Source organism: Betta splendens, chromosome 5 (assembly GCF_900634795.4).
Source record: "Betta splendens chromosome 5, fBetSpl5.4, whole genome shotgun sequence".
Classification (NCBI taxonomy): Eukaryota; Metazoa; Chordata; class Actinopteri; order Anabantiformes; family Osphronemidae; genus Betta; species Betta splendens.
The window spans coordinates 7,554,290-7,575,410 of NC_040885.2; the positions used below are offsets into that span (position 1 = coordinate 7,554,290).

Consider the following 21,121-nt stretch of genomic DNA (forward strand, 5'->3'; position numbering starts at 1 on the left):
ATTATTAGTCACGTGTTTTTAATACTGTGTGTTAAAGTGGATGTGCCAGAGTCCACTGGGTGTGTGGCACAGCGGTGTTGAAGCCCGCATGTGGTCAGACGGTCCTGCCAGCACTGATACTGGGACGCGGCCGAGCAAATGTTTTAATGGATTTGTAATAAGACATGAGTCATGCATTTCTACAGTATAAGTCACTCTGTATGTAAGGAAGTACTGGAATTATATGGTTTTCAGCGTCTTTCACTTATTATTACCATTACAGTGGATAAAAGCGATGCCTTTGGCCAGTAGTCTACGAGGTGGGAGGTCGTCTAATCAAATGAGCAGAGGAAGGTAACAAAGGGTTACTTTATCCTCTCCCATCACGTTTATCTCCAAAATGTGACTGACATCCTGTGGTCGCCCAGGGGAGCATGAAGGAGGTGGTCTTTGTAGTCAAGCTGCAGCAGAACAGGGGAATGTTCAAGCACACCAAACGTACCTCAGCAAATATATTGTCAATAACCTGCTACATATTGATTTTGTACAGTAAAGTCACTTAATCTTACTAATGATTGGTCATTTTTTTAAACCTTATATAAAAACTGAAATCCTCCCCATGAGCTGAACCGTTTCGTAGACATAGTTCTTATAATTGTTAAATACGACGACGACGACAGGAAACTGCAGACTCTCTCGACTCGCAAACAAAATGCCACTAATGACACGCTTACAAAAACCAACGGTGCACTGGCTGTGAGAACAAGAGAGCAGCGATGAAAGCCGACTGAAGTCCTGAAATCAACAGTGAACCTGGGCATGAACTGGTGTTTGTGTTGATCGCTACCGTACAGAAATAGTAGCGAGGCACGGGAGGAGAGAGACCGAGAAAAATCTTGACCATTTATTCAGGAATGCACAAAATAGAGCAGTGGACGTACAATCTGGGTATACTTCGCTTTTACAAATATCAGGAACAAATGTCTGAAAGTATAAAATGTACACTCATTGTCCTCAAACAACAGGTTTGCATTGAAAAGCAACTTCAAACACGTACGCACGTCACCACGACAACGGGACACGGCATCACACAGAAACCCATGTCATTTGGCATTTGATTGTGCTGATGTAGGAGAGCGCCTGCTGACAGCACGCGTGCGCCCCCTCCTTCACGTTCGGTCGGACCAGCTGTGCTGATGTTGGCGATGGCGACGCGGCCGACCGCGCACACACAGGTCGGCCTCCGCCGCTTGATCCGTTGTTTCAAGTAAAGCGTTAAAACTGCAGCGTCGTGAGAACTCGCCGGTGTTGTGTTCACATCATACGAGGTTTGTACGATTTGGCAACAGAGTCTGGAATATAAAATAAAAAAAATAAAGGCACACCAGCAACACCTGGCTTCAGAGATAAAGTATGGATATATGGACATGGCAGCAGCACAATGTGCTTTAATACACATGGCGTGTGATTTTAACATTACAGTACAAAAAGAGCAAACCACTTCAATCTCACCCTCACTGTCAAACATCTTATGATGATTCAAGGATATTACTCTATTAAGTGCTCTTCATATCTGACAATCCCAGAGATTCATGGGGGGACGTCATTTGACTGGAGGACTTTATACTGTATACAAGAGAACAGCAACACAAAACTGAAGCTCAGAACAAGCTCTGCACGCTGAAATCACATGAAATCACACGAAATCAGGTGTCGTCCTCTCATCGGATGGTAAAATGAAATAATCCGCTGAATCCAACTGTCTACATGGATGGAAGCAAACATATTTACACTGGGATCAGTTCAGACACTCAGAGACGCGTGGCAAAATATGTGGTTCCACATATTCCTTCCCTTCGATGCAACGGTATGTTCTACAGTTTATGTGAAATTTTTACAGCAGGCCGACTGAAACAGCTGAAAACAGGCGGATTAAATAAAAAAAATGACCCTTAAAATGCTTGAAAACACAAACAGACTCAATGGTGGCTGGAACATCATCTTTTCCTCACATAATTACCCTCTAAATAACCTTGTGATTCCTTGTTGACACCGTGACGTTGCTGTTCTGGCTTCACTAGCAGACAGAGAGATAATTCAGATGTGCCGGCGTCATGCACAGATTTTACATCACGCGTTGCAGGGAGAAGTGGATCGTTCTCTTAGTCTGTTCCCAGTTTGGCGATGAGTTCGTCGCAGATCTTGGTGAGCTCCTCGATCTCTTGATTCTGAGAGACGCAGAGAGAGGAGAGGTTAGAAGCCAGGGAGTCGTCACACAGGACGGATATGTCTCAGCAAGAAGAGCTATACTCCTTTAAAAAAGATGCCTTTGTAGTTTGTAGAAAGGTTTTTAAAAATGTCAGTGAGTCATATCTTTGCCGTTTACTAAAATGCACTGTCCTTCTAGGAATGGCTCCTCACTTGACTAGACTGCATTTACAAAAGAAAACACTGCCCCCTGGTGTCTAGATGCATGTTAACATGTGGTCGCCTCCTGCTTCCAGTAACAGGCAAAAAGGAAATGGACAGTTCTACCATCCGTTACATTTTTATCATAAACATCTCTGTAAATTATGAACTTTTATGCCATTAATGCCATTGACCATCAATCTGGGTTTTTTTTGTAGGAAATCTGCTGGACTGTGTCACTGCACAATACTTACTGTTCCACACACACGTCACACGATCTTAAATGTTTACATTTGTGACCCCACTTCTTCACACAGTTAAACTGGCTCCGTTTTTATCACCTTCGCAGCCACTGTACCTTTTGAAGAACCGCTCTCTCCAGTGACTCCACCTTCATCTGCTCCTTCCTGAGGCTGGCGCTCAGTGCAATGCCCTCGGTGCTGGCCTTGGCCCGTACCTGTGCTATCTCCTCATTAGCCCTGAGTGAGAGGATGCAATAGGGGCATTAGAAAAACTGCCTCCAATTACAAAGACGTTTCATTGTGGTTGTTGAAGCACCCCTTACTTGTCCAGTTTCTCCTCAGCGTGCACCTTGAGGGTTTGGTAGCGCTGCTCCTCCTGCTTGATCCGCATCAGGTAGTCCTGGGCGCACTTCTTCAGCACCTCCTCATTCTGCGGACACACACGTAGAGGCTGTTTGGGCACCCGGCTTGTCGTGGAGAGGGCATCTGCACCCTTAGTGGGCTTTGTTGCGCTCCACTGACCTTCTTGAAGCCTTCCAGCACTCCTTTCATGTTCTCGTACCTCCTGAAGAGGTCGGCAAAGGAGCGCTCCACTGAGTTGAGGTCGGCCACGGCCTGATCCCTCTCTAAGGTCAGCTGCCTCACTGACTTAGTGCAGGTCTGGGTTTTCTGCTGCTGCTGGTCGTCTGCAACCCGTAGAGGAATGCACTACTGAGTCAAAGGCTAGTTAGAGTTAGTGAACTCAAACTGAGCAGCTTTGGAAAATCCATATAGTCTCCATATAGTCTTTTTGGGTAATGAATGTATTCATCTGCAATTTAAATGTTTTTTTTGTGACATTTGTTGGTTGCAATTTGCAAAACAATACAACAGGGTCCTAATATATACATGCAACTTACAGTGATTAAAAGTGTGACCACTAGGTGGCAGCAACTCACCGATCATTTCTGCAACCGTCTTCTCATATTCAGCGACTATTTTCCTGCGACGACAATAAAAGAAAGTCGTCACGTGGCATCACCTTTAAATAACTCATTTGCATTTGTTCTCGCGTCATACCTCATCTCGAATACCTCCGCTCTGCACTCCTCATACTTTCTCTTCCACTCGTTGACCTCGATCTCCTTAGTGATGATCTGATTGTGAGACAAAACACAGGAAACAGGTGAGTTGTAGAGTGGGCATCGTGATGGTGGCTCGGCTGTGGGAGTGACGGCACCTCCTCCCTGATGAGCGTGAGCACGGCAGCCTTGTCCATCTCAGTGAGCGGGACGCCGTCCTGCATCAGGGCGCCTGCGTCCGCGGCCTCGGTGCTGCCACACGCCTTTTTGGTTTGACTCACGGATGTGTGGATCTGTGAAGAACGCAGAGAAACGTAATGTGAGAACATCTGACGTACAAACGCTTTTCTGGAAGTGGATTCAAGATGTTGTGAATCATTATGTGCTGTTTTTACGGTTTTCCCAACAGGAAATGAGGAGCTATCCGTTCACCGACACTAATGACGGTGCAAAAACAGGCGGCCGCACAAATTAAATATTCATTCGTTCTCTCCCTGTGGCTCCTATAGTTGCCTTACTATATCATCTTTCAGACTGCAGGTGTCCTTCTCCTCCAGGTCATCCATCATCTTGGTCTCAGGAACGTCTAGAAGAAAAAACAAGCACAGTTCATTCTACACACATCCAGCAGCATCAGTGAAGGACTTTATCATTTTTATCATCATTCATATAATTCTTTGCGTTCACATTTCACCACTGTCACTTTCCTTGTTCACGTTTTGAACTTTACAAGTAATCCATGTTGTACGTTTAAGCATGCACTTACACAAACAAACGTACGACATTTCCCACTGGTGAATCTTACCATCCGCCACAGACACCTCGCTGACTGGCTGCAGTTTCCTGCTCTTGGTTTCCACCCTGTCCTCCTGTCTGTCGGTGGCTTGGCCCATGATGCTGGTGGAGGCCAGCTTCTCTTCATCTGTGGCGTGATGAACTCGCTGCGTGATCTCTGGGGTCTGAGCCACCACCTCATCCTCCTCCTGGACACAAGAAAGGTGCCATAGTATTTAGTTGGTGCATTGACAAGCAAATGCTAAATCAGTTCTATTTCCATACACAAAAGGTCAAAGCTTAATTTACTACATTAGTACGACATTTAGTTGTTGGTAGTTAATTCCAGCTGTGTTATGCTTGTGTCGCTTACATCCTCTACAGCTGTTATACAGTAACCTCCATCCCTGCCTAGGTCTAAGCAGGTCATATTGATGGCGCCTGGGATCAGCAGACTAGTGAAGAGTCTGCGACCTGTCACGGTGCCAGAGCAGCACTGCAGAGACGCCGCTGAGGCCGAGAGGTGGGACAGCGACGCCGCAGCATCGCGTCCGCCTCCGCCTCCACGCACGCGCATTACCTGCTCGCACACGTCCAGCACCAGCGACTGGCTTTCGTCGTACTTCTGGAGCTTGCAGGAGTTCCTGCGAGGCGAGAACACGACAACAACGCCGCAGTTAGAGTGGACACAGAGGGGCAACGTTTCCCACGTGATCTGTAAAGCTCTGAGCGCTTCGGTGCCTTATGGCAAAGCCCCGTCTTAAATGGTGTATAGAGACTTTCGTGTACAGTAAAACAGTCAGTGATGTAAAAATGGGTAGACGTGACACTGAAGAGACTCCATGCTCCGCTAACAGTTCTGCAGCGGTGTGCATGCCATTAAAGAGGGGGGGGGGGGTTCATGCATTAAAGAGAGAGTCGATAGCGAAAGTACTTACAACAGAAAACAGAGAAACTTGACTTGTTCAGATGTCCTGAGGCCAAGAGAGGTGGACGAAAAAGTACAGATTGGAAGTAATGGACAAGAGGGAGGATGAGGGGGATGGAGCAGAGGAATGGGAGGGTTCCATAGGAGAACAAAGGAAAAGGGGGGGGGGGCAGACAGAGAGTGAGTGGCTAAAAGGCGCTCGGCAGATACAGGTTTAAAGCACAGACACAAGGTGCCGCCTGCTGAGGAGAAGCTGGATGTGGAGCGAGCGCCGCAGCTACAGGCGCTTCAGCCTGAATACAACCGGAGTGGGAGCGGCATCGATGGGCGGAATGTGGCGCGTGACGCGTGTTCAAAGCACTGTTTGCATCTAGGGGCAAATCTGATGATGATGAGTGGGGATAGAAATTATTCAGGTGAGGTCTGAGTGACTGCTCCTGCTTGACTCACGTGACTGTCCTCTCTTTGCCCTTCCTGGGAATCTGCCTCGCTCTCCTCTCGCCCGGCGGCGGCCCCGCCTTCGCTTTGGCGCCGTCCTTTACCTTCGTCGCGGACGGAGCGGCGCCGGAAGGCTCCTCGGTGCTCAGGCTCTTCGAGGGCTTGAACGGCTCCACGGAGTCGTCGGAGCCCGTTTTGCTGTTGCTTCCGAACGGGTTGAAGTTTGGGTCGTCCCACTGGCTGGGATCAAAGTTATACGACCCCGTCTTGGGAATGGGAACGTCATCAAGGTTCAACGGTCCACAAGGGTCTGAAACCGGCAACGTGGCTTCTGGAACTGGATCTGAGACAGGCTCTGATGGCTGTGAAACTGGTTCTGGCGCCTGTTGAGGTTCTGACACGGGCTGCGAGTCTGTTTCTGAGCCCGTGGCCTCCGGTGCAGGTTTGCAGGAGGCCTCCGGTACTTTGGGTCTCTGCTTCTTCACCGTCAGCCTGCCGCCCGACCTCTCTCCGGGTACTTTGCGTGGAGGGGGTTTACTGACGGCTCCCTCGTCCAGACCAAACTCCAGCAGGACGGGCTTTGCCTCTGTGGATGACACCATCGTGTCGCCAGTTGCCGGAGCTGCTGAGCCGGACTCGCCAACAGGCAGCGAGCTGCCAATCGGCTCAAGTCTGGCGAAAGAGCTGGAGCCGCACGGTGGGGGGGAGTTCTGGATTTTAGATCCTCCACTGATGAAGGGGTTAAAGCTGTCGTCCAGCTGCTCAGGGTCAAAGTTGTATGTGGCCTTGGGAATAGGAAGTTCTTGTTCCTCACTTGTTGGAGCTTGGTTCTCCATTGAAGTGTTTATTTTTAAAGATGGAGGCTTAGCTTTCGGAGCTGGGTCAGGGTTTGAGTTCGGGTTCGGGTCGGGCTCAGCAGGACTTTTCTCCTCATAGGCTTCAGGAAGTGACAAGTCTTCACCATCACAGCCTTGAACTGAGTCTCTTTCTGGAACTGAAACCAAAACGGGAGCGGGAGCCATCTTGGGGGCCTGATCTGCAGCCGGGCCTGGAGATGAAGGCCGGGCCGGCGCCGGGCATCTCTCCACCTCCGGTGAGGCCGGGTCGGGAGCAGGCCCGGGGCCCGGTTCTTCTGGGAGCCTTTCTGTCGGCTCCGCTTCCACAGTTTGCATGTTCACTTCCAGCGGAGCGCCCAAAGGGACCACGGGCTCATCCTGACCCATGCTGTGGCTGAGCGAAGCCTGGCCCTCGACAGGAGCCGTCACTATCAGGTGCTCGTCCCGATCCAAGTCTGACAAAGAGAGAGACACGCGCTTGAAACGTCTCACCAATCAAACTACACTCGCATAAAACTGATATCTGACTGGTTCCTGCGGGTTTCCAGCCAGCAAACTGATCCAGTTGCTGCTGTTGCCACGGCAACATGTTACTACGAAGGACACGGCTTCTTAACCACGGAGAACACTAGAAAATAAAAATGAAAATGATTCTGCAGGAATGTCAACAGAAGAAGCTGCAGCTAATTATTAGCTCGCGGCCATCGACTGAGACGGCAACATTTTTTAATAAGCCTGTCATTCTCACCACATCCTTGTAATATTATGTTGCTAGGAGACCGTGTTTCTACCTACTTACCATGTCGCACAAGCCTTCCTGCAGTCCAACAATGACCAAACAACGTTGATCCACGGCCACATGCAACTAGAGCCCTTTGGTTTGTTTTTCATCCTATTTTCATCGAGACTGAAAACAGAATCCGCCTTTTGCCGTGATGTGTAATAGAACGTCGATCCTGTGGCCGAGTTTATTTAGGGTTGTTTAATGAAATGCTCCTCACGGAATGCAAGTTATGCAGCTGTTATTGATCAGTGTAGAAGTAGCAGGAAAACACTGTCACTGGTTTGAGTGTGGCTGTGAACATGGCGTGTTTTTCCTATTTCTTGACTACATCATACTGTATAAAGGAAAACACAGTCTTCTGCTGTCAGTCTCCAAACATCTATTAACACTTATAAACTGTCACGGTGCAGGCAGTGAACGTTCAGCATGTTTACATTCAGTCCAGACTTTTCTACAGGCACTTTAACAAGAATTGACTGCGTTCAAACAGAACTCGACTCGCTCCTTCTCCGGTCTGACCGACCTCAAAGCTAAAAACCAACAGCTTTTGTTACACCTGTTGAATTCCAGAGCGAGGGCTGTTCCCACGCTCTGCTGCTTACTTTGCTTTCTTCTGAGGGATTCCAACGGCAACGGCCGCGCTTCCGTCTTCATCGCACCCAAATCCCACCAGAACCCCCGGATGCAGTCAAGGCTTCAGGATTGTACATTAGCTAATAGTTTACTTGCTACTGGTGCTTAAAGAAGCAGGTGTGTTCTAAATCTGAAGCTGAAAGCTCTGGGCAGGTACATTCCTGACTGAGACAACATATGCCTTTAATCACTCATGCATGGAGAACTTGATACACCTCAGTTCAGACACAGTCACCGAATCAGATTGGCCCAAATATGCTGTTAAAAGCTAATATTTTGCAGCCTGCATGAACAAACATATGGACATGTCTGATGTGTGAACGTTAGAATAAGATCAAAATCCTTGTTTCCATGGAAACTTCAAGGAGGGGCACCACACACACACACACACACACACACACACACACACACACACACACTGAGCTGCTGCTTGTCTCATGTATTCATCCACTGCATGTGTCGTTCACTCACCGGCGTTGGCTCCATCTGCGTTGCTGTTCTCCAGCTCTCCCGGGACCGTGAGGGGATGAGGGCAGCGCACAGGAGTTTCTGCTTCTGGAGTGTCGAAGTGACCCTCTGAGTCAGAGCTGTGGAGATCAGAGTGAGACAGAGAGCATGAAGTTTCCCAACATCCAAAACACGAGACTAGAGGCCAGAAACACCCGGAAGAGATTATTAAGGTTCAAAAGCAAAGTTCTGAATCACAACCGCTTAGTTGAATATGTAGAAGTATAAGACCAGGTGCAGTACTTTTGATCCCTGCTACTTCACAAATATAGTAAATCGTACAGGGATGTGATTTATTGCAGTAATAAGTATTTACAGTCGAGTACTTCTGATTAATCAACGTAACAGAGTAAACATAAAGTACAACACACATACAGGAAGGGGAAGTAGGTCAGCAGACTATTTCCTGTTACATAGTGTGAAGTATAAGATAGTAACTGACAGGTAATAAAGTTTAAATAATTTAAAATCAAGAAGAGCATTAAAATTAAATAGCTATGGTAAATTATGTACGTGGACTCTTTTTTTATGCCACTTTGTGAGTTCAACGTTGCAGGGAAGCAGCGATGAAATCCGATCAATCCAGGAAGCGACAGTGTGGCAGGTATTGACTTTGTGTGGTTAAATAACGACGTGGATTTGATGAGGACACCGCGGGCTGGCGGCGGCGTGGAGCCGTGCGGAGCACGTGCGGACACGCGCTAGAGTCAACACGCAACCTGCCTGGGAGTCAGCGAGGCGCTCGAGCAGACGCGCGACGCTCGCAATACCTGAAGCGTGCGTCACGCGCGCGCGTTCCCAGCGCTTACATCACGGCTCGACGCCGAACCTCGGACTCGTTTCTGCGGAGCCACAGAAATGAGGAGGAACGGGTGAGGCCGAGGCGCACGTTCAGTCCAAGCGCTGAACCTGAAACGTGTCTGCGCTGCGCGAGCGCGGACGCGAACGGCCAAACGCGCGCCACGCGAGCCTTCTTATTATTAGAGCTCAGGTATAAACACCCCCCCCCCCCCTCCTCCTCCAGTCCGGACCCTCCAGCCCAACACTTGCCTGTAGCCTTCCTCCTCCTCCTCCTCCTCTCGGCTCCCTCTCCCCTCCTCGCTGGCCTCGCGCCCCTCTTCATCGCCGTCCTCCCCCTCTCCTCCTCGCACCGCGGTCCACGTCCATTTGGCCCAGGACACAGGTGACAGCCAGGACATCACTCCTCGAGCCTGCGTTGACTCACGGCTGAGCCGATCCGTTTCACTGCGACTCCTTTTTTTCAGATTTCCACCCTCCCAACGTTTTCACATGATTCCACGGTTTTCCATCAAATGTAGGATTCCTAAATTGTACTTTTCAATCGTCTATTTGTAAATTCTCAGATTTGAAATGATAAAAAAATGTCTTGCCCTTTTCTCTTCTTCTTTGTAGTCACGCTTTCAGTCCCCTCTGACTCAGTGGTTGAATACCACAGCTCAAATCAGCTGGTTTCCAAACCGCTCTTCTCTCCTCTTCCGAACCCCCCACCCCTCCGCTCCACACTGGACCGGTCCACGAACAGACGGCCCGGAGGGGGAGACACGGAGCCTGAACGCAGCATTTCTGTACTCGCTTCGAACGCCCCCCCCTCTCCGTGGTTGGAGAATGGTACGGTCCTGTCAGACTGCTCTCGAGCCGAGAAGCATTGAGGGGGAGTCGGAAAACAAACACACAAGGAGGAGGTGGAGTTGGGGCTCTGCATTTTATAGCCCATAGAGAGGACAGGAATGTGGGGCCGGGTCTGAAAACCTACTTCGCTCCCCCAGGCTCTTTAACAGTTAAGTTGGTTTCTCATATAGGCGCAGGCAGGCATGCGTGACCAGGAGAACCAGTTGTATTGGGCGGCCTCGGGATACGATCTACCTGCCTGGGTTCAGTTTGTCTGAGCTGCTACTTCAGACCACTGAACTCAACAGTGGAGCCGTTTGTACTGGAGCATCTCTGTGTCTGGTATTCTGAATTAACAACACAGCAAAAAGCTCAAAGTGATATCTACTAATAATAATTTGTCACTATATTTTACACTATTTTTTTACTTGTGATTTTTCTGCCCTGAGTCCAAAAGTGTAAAGCATCATCTGTGCACTTCACTTCCCCCCACAGGGGTTTGACTTGTTCACGCTGTGGCTACACTCCTCCCAACTCCCCATCAATGAGCAGAGGCACACGGGTCTCAGTCAGCCTCCACATAGTTTCCACATTCGACCACAAAGGGTGGAGTGTGTGGTTTTACTGAGGAGGGCGAGAGAGACGTGTGCAGGTTCATTCCTACCTCATATAAAGAAATGAACGCGTAACGCTTTTTATCTGTTCGTTTTATCAGATGTGAAATAAATTCCCTGTTTGACAGTGGAGAAGGTTTAGAATCTGGTACCGAAGCCTTTCTTTCCACAGAGGCAGCATTTGTTATAAATGTTGTCCAAGGATAAGGAGGTTACATAAGTATGAGTTCCTGTTTCATTCCCAGACCAGGCTTCAAAAAGCCCAGAGCTCAAACCCAGAACTGACGGACGTTTTTGCAGCTCCTTTCACAACAAACTAACAGACTGCTGCTTTTCTCATCTAAAAATGGCATCAGTAAACATCAGTGGGTCGCGTGAGGCAGCTGTGTGTGTGTGTGTGTGTGTGTGTGTGTGTGTGTGTGTGTGTGTGTGTGTGTGTGTGTGTGTGTGTGTGTGTGTGTGTGTGTGTGTGTGTGTGTGTGTGTGTGTGTGTGTGTGTGTGTGTGTCTCCAAATAAAAGACCACCCCTTTCTTAGAGGCTGCTCTACCACCACCTCCACCGCAGCCAGCAGAGATCCTGCCAAGACGTCTGATGGGCCACCAGAATCCAAACACAGCTCACAACGGCTCAGGTTTCAAACGCGGTAGGAGGAACCTAGAAGGCTTTTTTGAGAGAGTCACTGGAGAGAAAAACAGTCTGGCCTTTCCAACCTATTGTTAAGCAACTCAAATTCTGCCTGTCTCCGTACAAACGGGATTAATGGCAAATTTATGGTCGGCCGTCTTCTCAGTGTGTCTGCTGCTCTGTAACCTCACAGCTCAGGGCACATAATCACATGATATATTTACACTGTGTTTATAGCATAATGCTTTGAACACATTCTCACATGCATGAAGACAGAGGCAGGTTTCAGTGTCAGAGGACAATAGAGGCGCCACAGTATTATGTAACAGTCGTTCCCCTTGAACCTAAAATAAACGTAGACACACAAAGAGATGACCCAGTCCTCACAAGTCCCAGCAAAGTGAATGCACAAAGTCATTTTACCCTATTGCACCTAGTAGCAGGCCAGCTTTCACTATTCCACCTAATGTTCAAATATCCACAGTAAATAGGAGTAGAACTACTACCAAATAGCAGAAGCCATTAAATTTGACATTATCTTATGACCAAATCCTGCCAAATATTCATCTATTCACCTGTTAATGGTATGAAAGTAATTAACGACACTGACCTGCTGAAGCGACATCTGGTGGTAGAAAGTGTTATAACAATATAATATCACTTAAAATCGACAAAGCTATTAGTATTTCATATATTATCATTACTATTGATTACTACTAATCATAAGTCAGCTATTAAATATATAACACAAATTCTAATTAAATTAACTGTGTAACTGTGCGTGTAACTTCACTGGTAAATAAACTACAGGCTCCTGTATAATTAATGTGGGTATATGTGACAAACATAAAAAAACAATTATAATAATTTTAACCTTAACCACTTAAACCTTAGCAAATGAAAGGGTGATAGATAGGTGATAGGTTTGGTTACAGATAGATTTGACATGCAGTATGTGCAGTGATTTTCAAAAGCTATGGTCGTTGTTCACCGCTGGGTGGCAGTAATGCACTTCATGAGCCAGAGGCGGAAATCAGCAAACCCGCCAACGCTGAGGAAGAACCACTTCCGCTGTGCAGTAGTTCGTTAGCTAGCTAGTGGTGGTCGTGAAAAGGTGGACTGTAAACATTTGCACGGTTATAACTGTAACTGTCTCATTATCATCACCACATGTACTGGACTATGTTGAAAATGCAGGCTAGTTACAAGTTGTGTATTTTCAACTTTCAGGTTGATCCATGCGCGGCGCCGACAGGGAGCTTGCTAAAGAGACGAAAACGAAAGAAGCGGTAAGGAGATCTTAGAGGCTGCTTATTGCATGACGTCGATTAAACACGCCACACAGTTGATCTTTTCTGTGTTAACATCGTTAACATGACGTTTTTAACTTATGTCGCTGAGACAGTCAAGCTAGCTACAGTCACCTGTGTGCAACTGCTAATCGTCTCAAGCTGCTTCGCCGATTATGTTACAAACTGTGGCCCTGATGTCTTTAGTGGCTGAGGTGATGGAGAGTGTAAACGGAGAAGGGGACAAGGAGTCTGAGGTGGTGGAGCTGCGTCTCAAAGTAGAGTCGCTGAAGCAGGAGCTCAAAGAGTGCAGAGCCGAGCTGGTCAAGTTACAGAAGCAGCTGAGCCAGTCTGAGAGGCTGCAGAGGAGCACGGAGAGCTACAACGAAGATCTGAGGAAACAGGTCAGTGCCAGCTTACACTCTGATAAATGACTCACTATGTGCAGTTCTATATTATAAAATTGTCCACCACATTGTTGTTGTTGCTTGGAGACTATGTTTGCCCTAAACTGAAATGTTGAGACTAGTGATTTGCTGTCATGTTATTTTCAATCAGTTAAGAATAATTAATAATAATTAAGTTAAAAAACGTTTTCCCTCAGTACTTAACTTATACAGTACATTTATGCAATTGTTTACTTTAACTTTATTATGACAGTTTATACTTGATTTCATGAAAGCATGATTGACTTTTTGAGCTTTCAAGTCATCAAAACAATTTCGGTTTGAAGAACAAGATAACTCCAAGCGTTTGTTTTAGGTTGACCAGCTGAGCGTTGAGATTCATGAACGTAAGAAGAAAGAAAAAGACAGAATTGACAATGAAACTCAGACAGATGAATATGTGTGGACAGAAACAGGTGTGTTACTTTAATTGCATTAATTAAAATGTAAAATAAAAATAATTATATAATTATTTTGGACGCTAGTACATTTATCCAATATTCCTTTCCAGATTACTACAACTACTATTACGGAGGCTGCTATCAAAATCCAGAGGCAACAGATACCCAGGAAGACGTTAAAACTGTAGTACCAGCAGAAGCAGAGGCAGCGGCAAAGGCAGAAGGACATAATGCAGCTGATTACAGTGAGATGGCTGAGGTTTCAACACAGAATGAAACAACAACAACAGCAGCAGCAGCAGCAGCAGTAGCAGCAGTAGAGGAGTCTGGACAACCTCAGAGCACTGATGTAGTCACAACAGAGGTCAGTTTATCAAAAATATTACTAAAAATGTTGGTGTCTATCGGTTATTATATTCAAGATGATAATACTTCTGTAATTCTGATATAGAAGCACACATTTACACATAAGACTTTACTTTGCTAAAAGAATATATGACTTTGCCTATTTCAGGAAGGTGATGCAGGATCTATTGCTGATATACTGAGGGCCACTGCTGAAGAGGCTATGACACAGACTGGGTTTATCTTTGATGAGACTACCGGGATGTACTATGACCACAGTACAGGCTTCTACTACGACTCGGTTTGTCACTTGCATTTTTGTAGACCTTCATTATTTGAGAGTTTACTCTTTAAGATTTGTGTACATAATTTTTTACCAGTCAAATTTTATATTTTTACAAGTTTGGTCATTCTTTTTTTTTAGGTCAGCCAATTGTACTATGATGCCAACACTGGCATTTACTACTACTATGATGCAGAGAGTGGACGTTACCAGTTTCACTCCAGGATTGAGGTTCCTGCCCAGACTGCTACAGAAACTTACCAAGATAGTAACACTGCTGAAAAAAGACTCTGGAAGTTCAAGAAAGTTATCAAGAAAACCCCACACCAAAATAACAAGGTAAGTGACTACACTTCTATAGGTCATATGTTTATGTAGGAAATGGATTTATTTTCAAGTTGCACACTGACAGCAGGGCTTTCACATGCAGATCCCTTTGAAAACGCTTATTATGTTTTTGGTTCTCAAATGCTATATTTGTATGTACTGTCAAGAGTATAGTGAACTAAAAGAGTATTCTTCTAACCCAGGTGCACGAAGTGACTAAGTCACTGGCTAAAATGAAGATTTCCTCTTACTGGAATACTACCCAAAGAGGTACTTTTTGACACTAACGTGCACATACTCCTAATTATTCTATCATAGGTCCTATGTTAATTAATAGTTTTTGACATTGCAAAAAGTTGTTTTCCCACATCTCATTTTCCAAGTAAGTGGAAATATTTGGCGGATTTGGTTACTTGTGGTCAAAGTAAGAACTTAATTTTGTGAAATCTGTAGTGCACCATCTTTAAAGACAAAGATCATATCCACACGCTGTAAGAATGCTGTGCTACAGCCATGGGATCTCTAGTACAAAGCCTGCTGTCAGTGAATCATGACAGATGGTATTCTCACTATTAAATATGTGATGACAGGAAGTCGTCTTTGATGAGGCAAAGTTGAAAGAAGACCAAACTAATTGGGTTGAAAAACCAACTAAAAAGTCCAGTGAATCTCGAAAATTGAGGTCAAGGTCATGCAGTCCAGATGCGGCTTCACGTAGAAAAGAGTCTTCTAGATGCCGGGAGGATGGCGACAAGTCGTCTTCAAAGAGGAAGAAGCACAAAAGCAGTTCACACCACGATGATAAGGAAAGATCGAAAAAGAAGCGAAAAAAATCAAAGTCAGAAAAGCGTAAGAAGAAAAAGAGTTCAGCTCACAACAGTGGCTCAGACAAAAACAGCGAACCAGAAGAGGGTGAGATCACAGAGTCAGAGAAGGAAGAGATGGAATCTGTTCAGTCATTTTCATCACCTTCAGCATCACCTCCCAAGGAAAGCCCAGAATTAGAGATGGAAATACAGAACCAGCAAGGTGAGAAGAAAACAACTGAACTTCAACGCTGGTTAAGGGCAAACATCTTAATTTATTTATGGAAAATTTATAATTCAGATTGTCTTGGTTAAATGTTAAAGTCGTAGCAATGCAAAACTGATTTCTCATCCTCTCCCATTACTAGTGTTATTTTCTTTTCTTACAGCTTGGCCGCCCTGTGTTAGAGTGACAGTGGTCAGATCTCCAGTTCTCCAGGTGGGCACGCTGTTCATCATCACAGCTGACTCTCCAGCCACCATCGGCAGGTGTGTGCTAATCCTCTCTCATTAATGTGATGGCATGCATGTAGTAGTTTTCTGCCTCAGTGGGAAATACTTAGTATCTTAATACTCATTTATTGGTCCCAAACTCCCTGCAGCCAAATTGATGTCTTTCTGTTGCAGGGAGAAAGACATGGACCATGCCATTCGAATACCAGAGATGGGAGTCAGCAAGGTAAACCATGTACCTTTCTCCAGGGGCTGAACTGGAAATACATACAAATACATAATTTCTAACACTGAGCTACTTTGTTCCAGTTCCACGTGGAGGTGTACTTCGACCAGGAGCAACAGGGCTACATGCTGGTGGACCAGGGTAGCCAGAATGGAACAGTCATCAATGGCAACCGAATCTTACAGGTTCTTCTTTATTTTTTAAATGTCTCTTCTCAAAATAAATCATATAACTCTATAGCGGCCCCTTCAACAAATATTTATTGGTTTCTGCAGCCCAAAACTAAGTGTGAGCCATATGCACTGATGCACGGTGACGAGGTGAAGATGGGGGAGACTGTGCTCTCCTTCCATATCCATTCAGGCACTGATACATGTGATGGATGTGAGCCGGGTCAGATAATGGCTCACCTCAGCAAGCACAAGAGAGAGGAAACTGCAGGTGAGCAACCTCCAAAGCTAAGATTCACACAAAAAACAAAGTTTCGTGTACTTTAATTAGATTAGGGATTTACTAAGCTGTTCGAAAAAATGCTGATGTGATGCCAAGGACCAGTTTTACTTCTGCTGTCTTTTCCCTCAAGGCCCTGCTCCTACCAAAGAAGATAAAGAGGCACTGAGGCAGAAGGAGCTGAAGCAGATGAAGGCCAAATATGGCCTGCAGGTGAGTGCTAACGCAGCGGGCAGCGGCCAGTTTTAGCTTAAACCACTTCTTCAGTCAATTTCTCCTTTCTTTATACAGACTAATGAGGAAGGCAAAACTTTGAAGAATCCCAAATACAAGGACCGGGCTGAGTCTCGACGACAGACGGTCGGCAGCGAGGGCGTTTTCCAACGAGACGACGCACCTGCTTCTGTTCACGAGTAAGCATATTGTCTTTGACTGTTGCTATTGAGCTAAAGGATGCTAGAGTTACACAAGTGGGTTGGGTTTCTCTTGCCAAAGGGAAATCAGTGAAGTCAATAAAGGGCGGAAGATGTTGGAGAAGATGGGCTGGAAGAAAGGAGAGGGACTCGGTAAAGAGGGAACTGGAATGAAAGACCCCGTAAGTGACGACTTCTATGTACCCTTTATATTTGCGTTATGAATAAATCTACTAATTAGATTTTCTGTCTTTCTGTTATAGATTGAACTTAAAATCAGGAAATCCCAGTCAGGTCTAGGGGCTGGAGCTGCCATGTCTCTAGACAATATGTCTGTGGCCACTTCAAAGTCCCACAAGAACTGGGAGAAGGCGCGTGAAAGATTTGCCGACACCTGCCAGCCTGAAATACAGGCAACCAAAGCACAGAACAAGTCCTGGGTCAAAGCAGACGAGACAGATATGACACAGACAGACACATAGTGAGGGATGAATGTGACCTGCAGTATGTAAATCACCACGAGGATATGTAAAGCTTTTTTTACTTTTTATTTGCTTGTCCAGCTTGTAAACTTAAAATGTATTTGATCAAATAAGAATCTGAGAAAGTATTACATCACTGCGATTCTTTTTTTCCAACACTTAAGCTGCTGCACATCAACAGAACTGATGTCACTTGCTGCCCTCCCCTATAAGAAAGCTGTGTTAAATATTTACAGTGCACAACCTTTACAGCAGGAGAGGGAAAGACACTGAACGTGACCATGCATATCTGTAGTTTACCTCCTGTAGGGTAAACTACAGTCATGGTGCCTTCCAAGAGGACAGTCACCCAAAGCAAATATTGGCACAGTAACACTTTTATTTCTCACAATGAGATCGCGCTTGTCATGAGACAACCTGCAGAGCTCCTTAGACCTCAGCAGTCAGCGTTACTCCAGGCCCCGTAACGTGTGAACATTTGCCATATTCTAGTTCCACACACTTTGCTTTTGTTTGCTGTCCAGAACAGTTCGCAATATCATGTTATTTGAATGTAGTGTTTGCACAACAGCGCACACACAGATCCCTCATACCAGTCTAAGGGCAAACCAGTTTCAGTCCATCTGTGTGCAGGCCTATCTGTGGGTTCATGTAGAGGGTGTGTGAATATTTGCATGTGTGTGCAAGTGTTCGCTTGACGAGAGGCCAGTGTCACGGAAAGAGAAGGCCGGTGACTAGTTTACGGCACAGTTACAAGACGACGCCTTTTAAGTAAGCGATATTGTTCCCAACTCTGTGATTGTAAATCAGTATTAAAGCCGTGATCAGACTCACATGATGCTGTTGGTGTGACTCCTTGAGCTGCTTTGCCGGCTGCTCTTCTTCTGACTTATATTGCCGCCCATTTTGAGGCTCCCTCCGTCGGTCGGTCGGTCGATAGGCACCCAGCGTGTGCTTCCCTCAACTAACAGGAATAATCTGCTGAGTCGTCTCGCTTCGGCCTGGGAGTTCTCCTCTGTCGTCAGATTTCTCTGTGTCAACAGGTGAATCCTCTGGTCCCTCCCTTGTCAAATCTCCTCCCTCAACTTTAGCGCCGTAGCTGATACTGTGGTGTAATAAACTTGGGGAGGGGTCATCTTGTGCCTTGTGTGTCCGGTTGTTTGGATTGGAAATGTCCTATAAACAGCTTTTTATGAGTCATTACATACAACTGGAATGCGTTCACTTGCAGCTTGAGTTCACAGATCTTGCTTGACCAGTTTGACACTGGGAGCAACGCTGGACCTCCAGACTATTGCAGTGCAGAATGTTTAACATACATTGTTGAAGGGCATCAACAATAACTAACTTGTTTGTCAGTTGTGTTCCAGTTCATTTATTCAGCTGTTAAACTGAACAAAGGTGTGTATGGATCTAATGTAATCCATGTAGCAAAACCAGCTTATTAATCACTTTCACTTTTCTCAGTGAGAACAAGTAACTGTGAATTTCTTGGGCCGTGCTGTCACAGGCCTGTGGGAACAAGTTGTGAAGTCTTGGTTCAAACTTTCTGGGTGTTAGTGCACCTGGAATATCTGTAGTCTAAATAGCAAATGCACAGACTCACTGCCAGTGTAACTAGAAGTGCCAGCATTACTTTATTATAGCAGGGTTTGGTGGAGCTTGGTCTAAAATAAGCGAATCTTTATATCTGGTCGAATGTTGCATCTGAGCAAGTAAGTTATTAGAGGAGCTGAGGGTGTGGCGACGCGTCAAAGGCCCCACTTTGACCTGAACGTGGCATGAAGCAAAAACAAACCTGACTTCATGCCACAGATTCGTCCTGAGATTTAAATAAAACACTATTGTTGTGCATATTTTTTTTAATGGGAGCAGACAAAGACGAGACGGCCTCAGATCCGCAGACAAGGCAACACAGGTATTTAAGGTTGTCACTCATTTGATAGCTGAGATGAGTCACATGTTGCTGAGGATTTATGTTTTGTAGCAGGAAACTATCAGGAATCGATAAAAGCTGCAATTTTATATCTTCGCTTGTTTTTTTCTCGCGAATTCTACCAGACGGAGCTCATTCATTCTTTGTCCTTATTAGTCCTAAGCTAATTCTGGAGCCAAGCAAGTCACGATTATGAGACACAAGGCTTACACAAAGCTACAATACATTTAACATATTTACTAGCATGCATTGAATGGAGATGTGATATTGTCTTACTCAGACTGGATGCAGCTGCATCGTAGCTCACATCCACCACAGCCTGTGAGTTCTCAGTCGACCACCCTCTCTTTACAGTGTTGCTACTACTTTAAATGATCACAGGCCAGGAAGGTTTGGAACGACGGCGTTATCGAGCGAGGCCTGGCATTAAGTGGGCGCCTGAACACGGCGCGTGACCACATCATATAGTGGAGAGACCCACTCCTTCATCAGCACCACTCACAGTTTCCCTGCACAGGACGTCATCCGTTCCTGTTGCTTCCCATTGTGGTCGAGGGCTGAGCGGCGCTGCAGCCACTGACCACCGGAGTCTGTCATTTTGGAAAATATACCTCAGCAACGCAGTTGTGTCATAAAAAGACCCGATTTAGAGACGTGTGTGACCAGAGCTGGTCTGACTCCATGTACTGGGCCTCGACCTGCGTTTTCCCACACTGAGTGCAGGAGACGTGTCCGCGCGAGGAAAGAGGCGGCGGCGGCGTCAGGAAACGGGGCCTAAACGCTTCCACGCGTTCACAGGTCATGGAGGTTTAGGAGAGGAAATGACCCTCATTCCAACCACATTCCACTGTGAATAGCCTTGTATCCAGACTGTTCTTCTCACGTTGAACAAATCGAGCGTCTCAGAAAATTGTGCTTCTGTTTGTGCGTTAGAGGGGAAGTGACCCTTCCTGTGCTCATCGCACCACGGCCCCCGTCTAAACACAGCGGCGTTCTCAACGCGGCTGCCGCTTCCTCCCAGCGGCTCACCGTCCCTCCCGGACGCCTCGCTCTCATGGCATTTCTTACTCAGACGCCTCTGGGTGTGTCTCCCTGTGACCTCATCTTCCCAGAAAATCTGAAAATCCTCTGGAAGCCTCGGCCCGTCTGCTCACATGATGCGGGTGGGTTCATGAAAACAAAGCAGCCTGGTGCCTGTTCCCCGGCTTGTTCATTCACAGCGTGTGTGTGTGTGTGTGTGTATCCAGCATCCTGTTTATACAGTCTGGCTACTCCAGCAGCTAAGAAGCTTAATTTTAGTTTGATGCAGGATTAAACTTTGCAGCCTTAAACCTCATTGTTCACTCTGAGGGACGTTCTTTCCGGTTCAATCATTGTGACTAATTCTTCCCCCCCAAAAGCAGCAGCCATCGTGCTGTTCCCTTAGCATCGCATACATCACACCCACAACAAACTGCTGGCTCAACTACACGTCCGTGAAAAAGAGCTTTGTGCTCACGCTGAGAGACAATAGCTCCTGCGCGGCAGCGGGACTTTAAACCAGACACAGCACATTCAGTCGAACATCCAACACCAGTGAATTAACTTCAATTCAAACAAAGCTGCAGCCTCACTGACAGCTGCCGCTCTGAGTTTTGGATGGTAAATCATACCTGCTGTGAGGGCTCTGGGCTCCGTGTCCTTCGCAGCACGCTGAATCCCAGCCTCCTGCCCTCTGGCTGTTGAGCAGCGGCGCTCTTGGTGCGAGTAGCTGGTTGTTCCCCCTGCGCGGCGGAGCTAAGTCCATGTGGCTGGATGGGAAGTGG

At 46.4% G+C, this 21,121-nt stretch overlaps 2 protein-coding genes across 6 annotated transcripts; one reads left to right on the plus strand and one right to left on the minus strand.

Moving 5' to 3' along the window:
* Positions 1 to 870: 870 nt before the first annotated feature.
* tacc1 (transforming, acidic coiled-coil containing protein 1) lies at positions 871 to 21,121 on the minus strand. Of its 4 annotated transcripts, none has more exons than XM_029150251.3 (14): positions 20,969 to 21,121; positions 8,556 to 8,671; positions 5,844 to 7,122; positions 5,404 to 5,439; positions 5,046 to 5,109; positions 4,497 to 4,674; positions 4,210 to 4,277; positions 3,850 to 3,984; positions 3,690 to 3,766; positions 3,569 to 3,612; positions 3,153 to 3,316; positions 2,954 to 3,060; positions 2,747 to 2,867; positions 871 to 2,207 (listed from the first exon to the last, which is right to left on the minus strand). In XM_029150251.3, the coding sequence occupies exons 1-14, from the start codon at positions 21,100 to 21,102 to the stop codon at positions 2,142 to 2,144; spliced, it is 2,589 nt and encodes an 862-aa protein (XP_029006084.1). In that variant the 5' UTR covers positions 21,103 to 21,121; the 3' UTR covers positions 871 to 2,141. The 4 variants fall into 4 exon arrangements, with proteins under 4 accessions (XP_029006084.1, XP_029006088.1, XP_029006087.1 ...); XM_029150255.3 differs by lacking the exon at positions 20,969 to 21,121 and adding an exon at positions 18,215 to 18,467; XM_029150254.3 differs by lacking the exon at positions 20,969 to 21,121 and adding an exon at positions 9,642 to 10,103.
* Positions 12,517 to 18,213, plus strand: aggf1 (angiogenic factor with G patch and FHA domains 1). 2 transcript variants are annotated; one of them, XM_029150257.3, is made up of 15 exons: positions 12,517 to 12,748; positions 12,956 to 13,152; positions 13,511 to 13,610; positions 13,706 to 13,959; positions 14,110 to 14,241; positions 14,365 to 14,562; positions 14,754 to 14,820; positions 15,746 to 15,845; positions 15,984 to 16,035; positions 16,119 to 16,220; positions 16,311 to 16,476; positions 16,619 to 16,698; positions 16,777 to 16,898; positions 16,981 to 17,080; positions 17,162 to 18,213. In XM_029150257.3, exons 2-15 carry the CDS (start codon positions 12,967 to 12,969, stop codon positions 17,378 to 17,380), a joined length of 1,878 nt encoding a protein of 625 aa, XP_029006090.1. In that variant the 5' UTR covers positions 12,517 to 12,748; positions 12,956 to 12,966; the 3' UTR covers positions 17,381 to 18,213. The 2 variants fall into 2 exon arrangements, with proteins under 2 accessions (XP_029006090.1, XP_029006089.1); XM_029150256.3 differs by lacking the exon at positions 14,754 to 14,820 and adding an exon at positions 15,141 to 15,579 and having other exon boundaries at positions 12,518 to 12,748.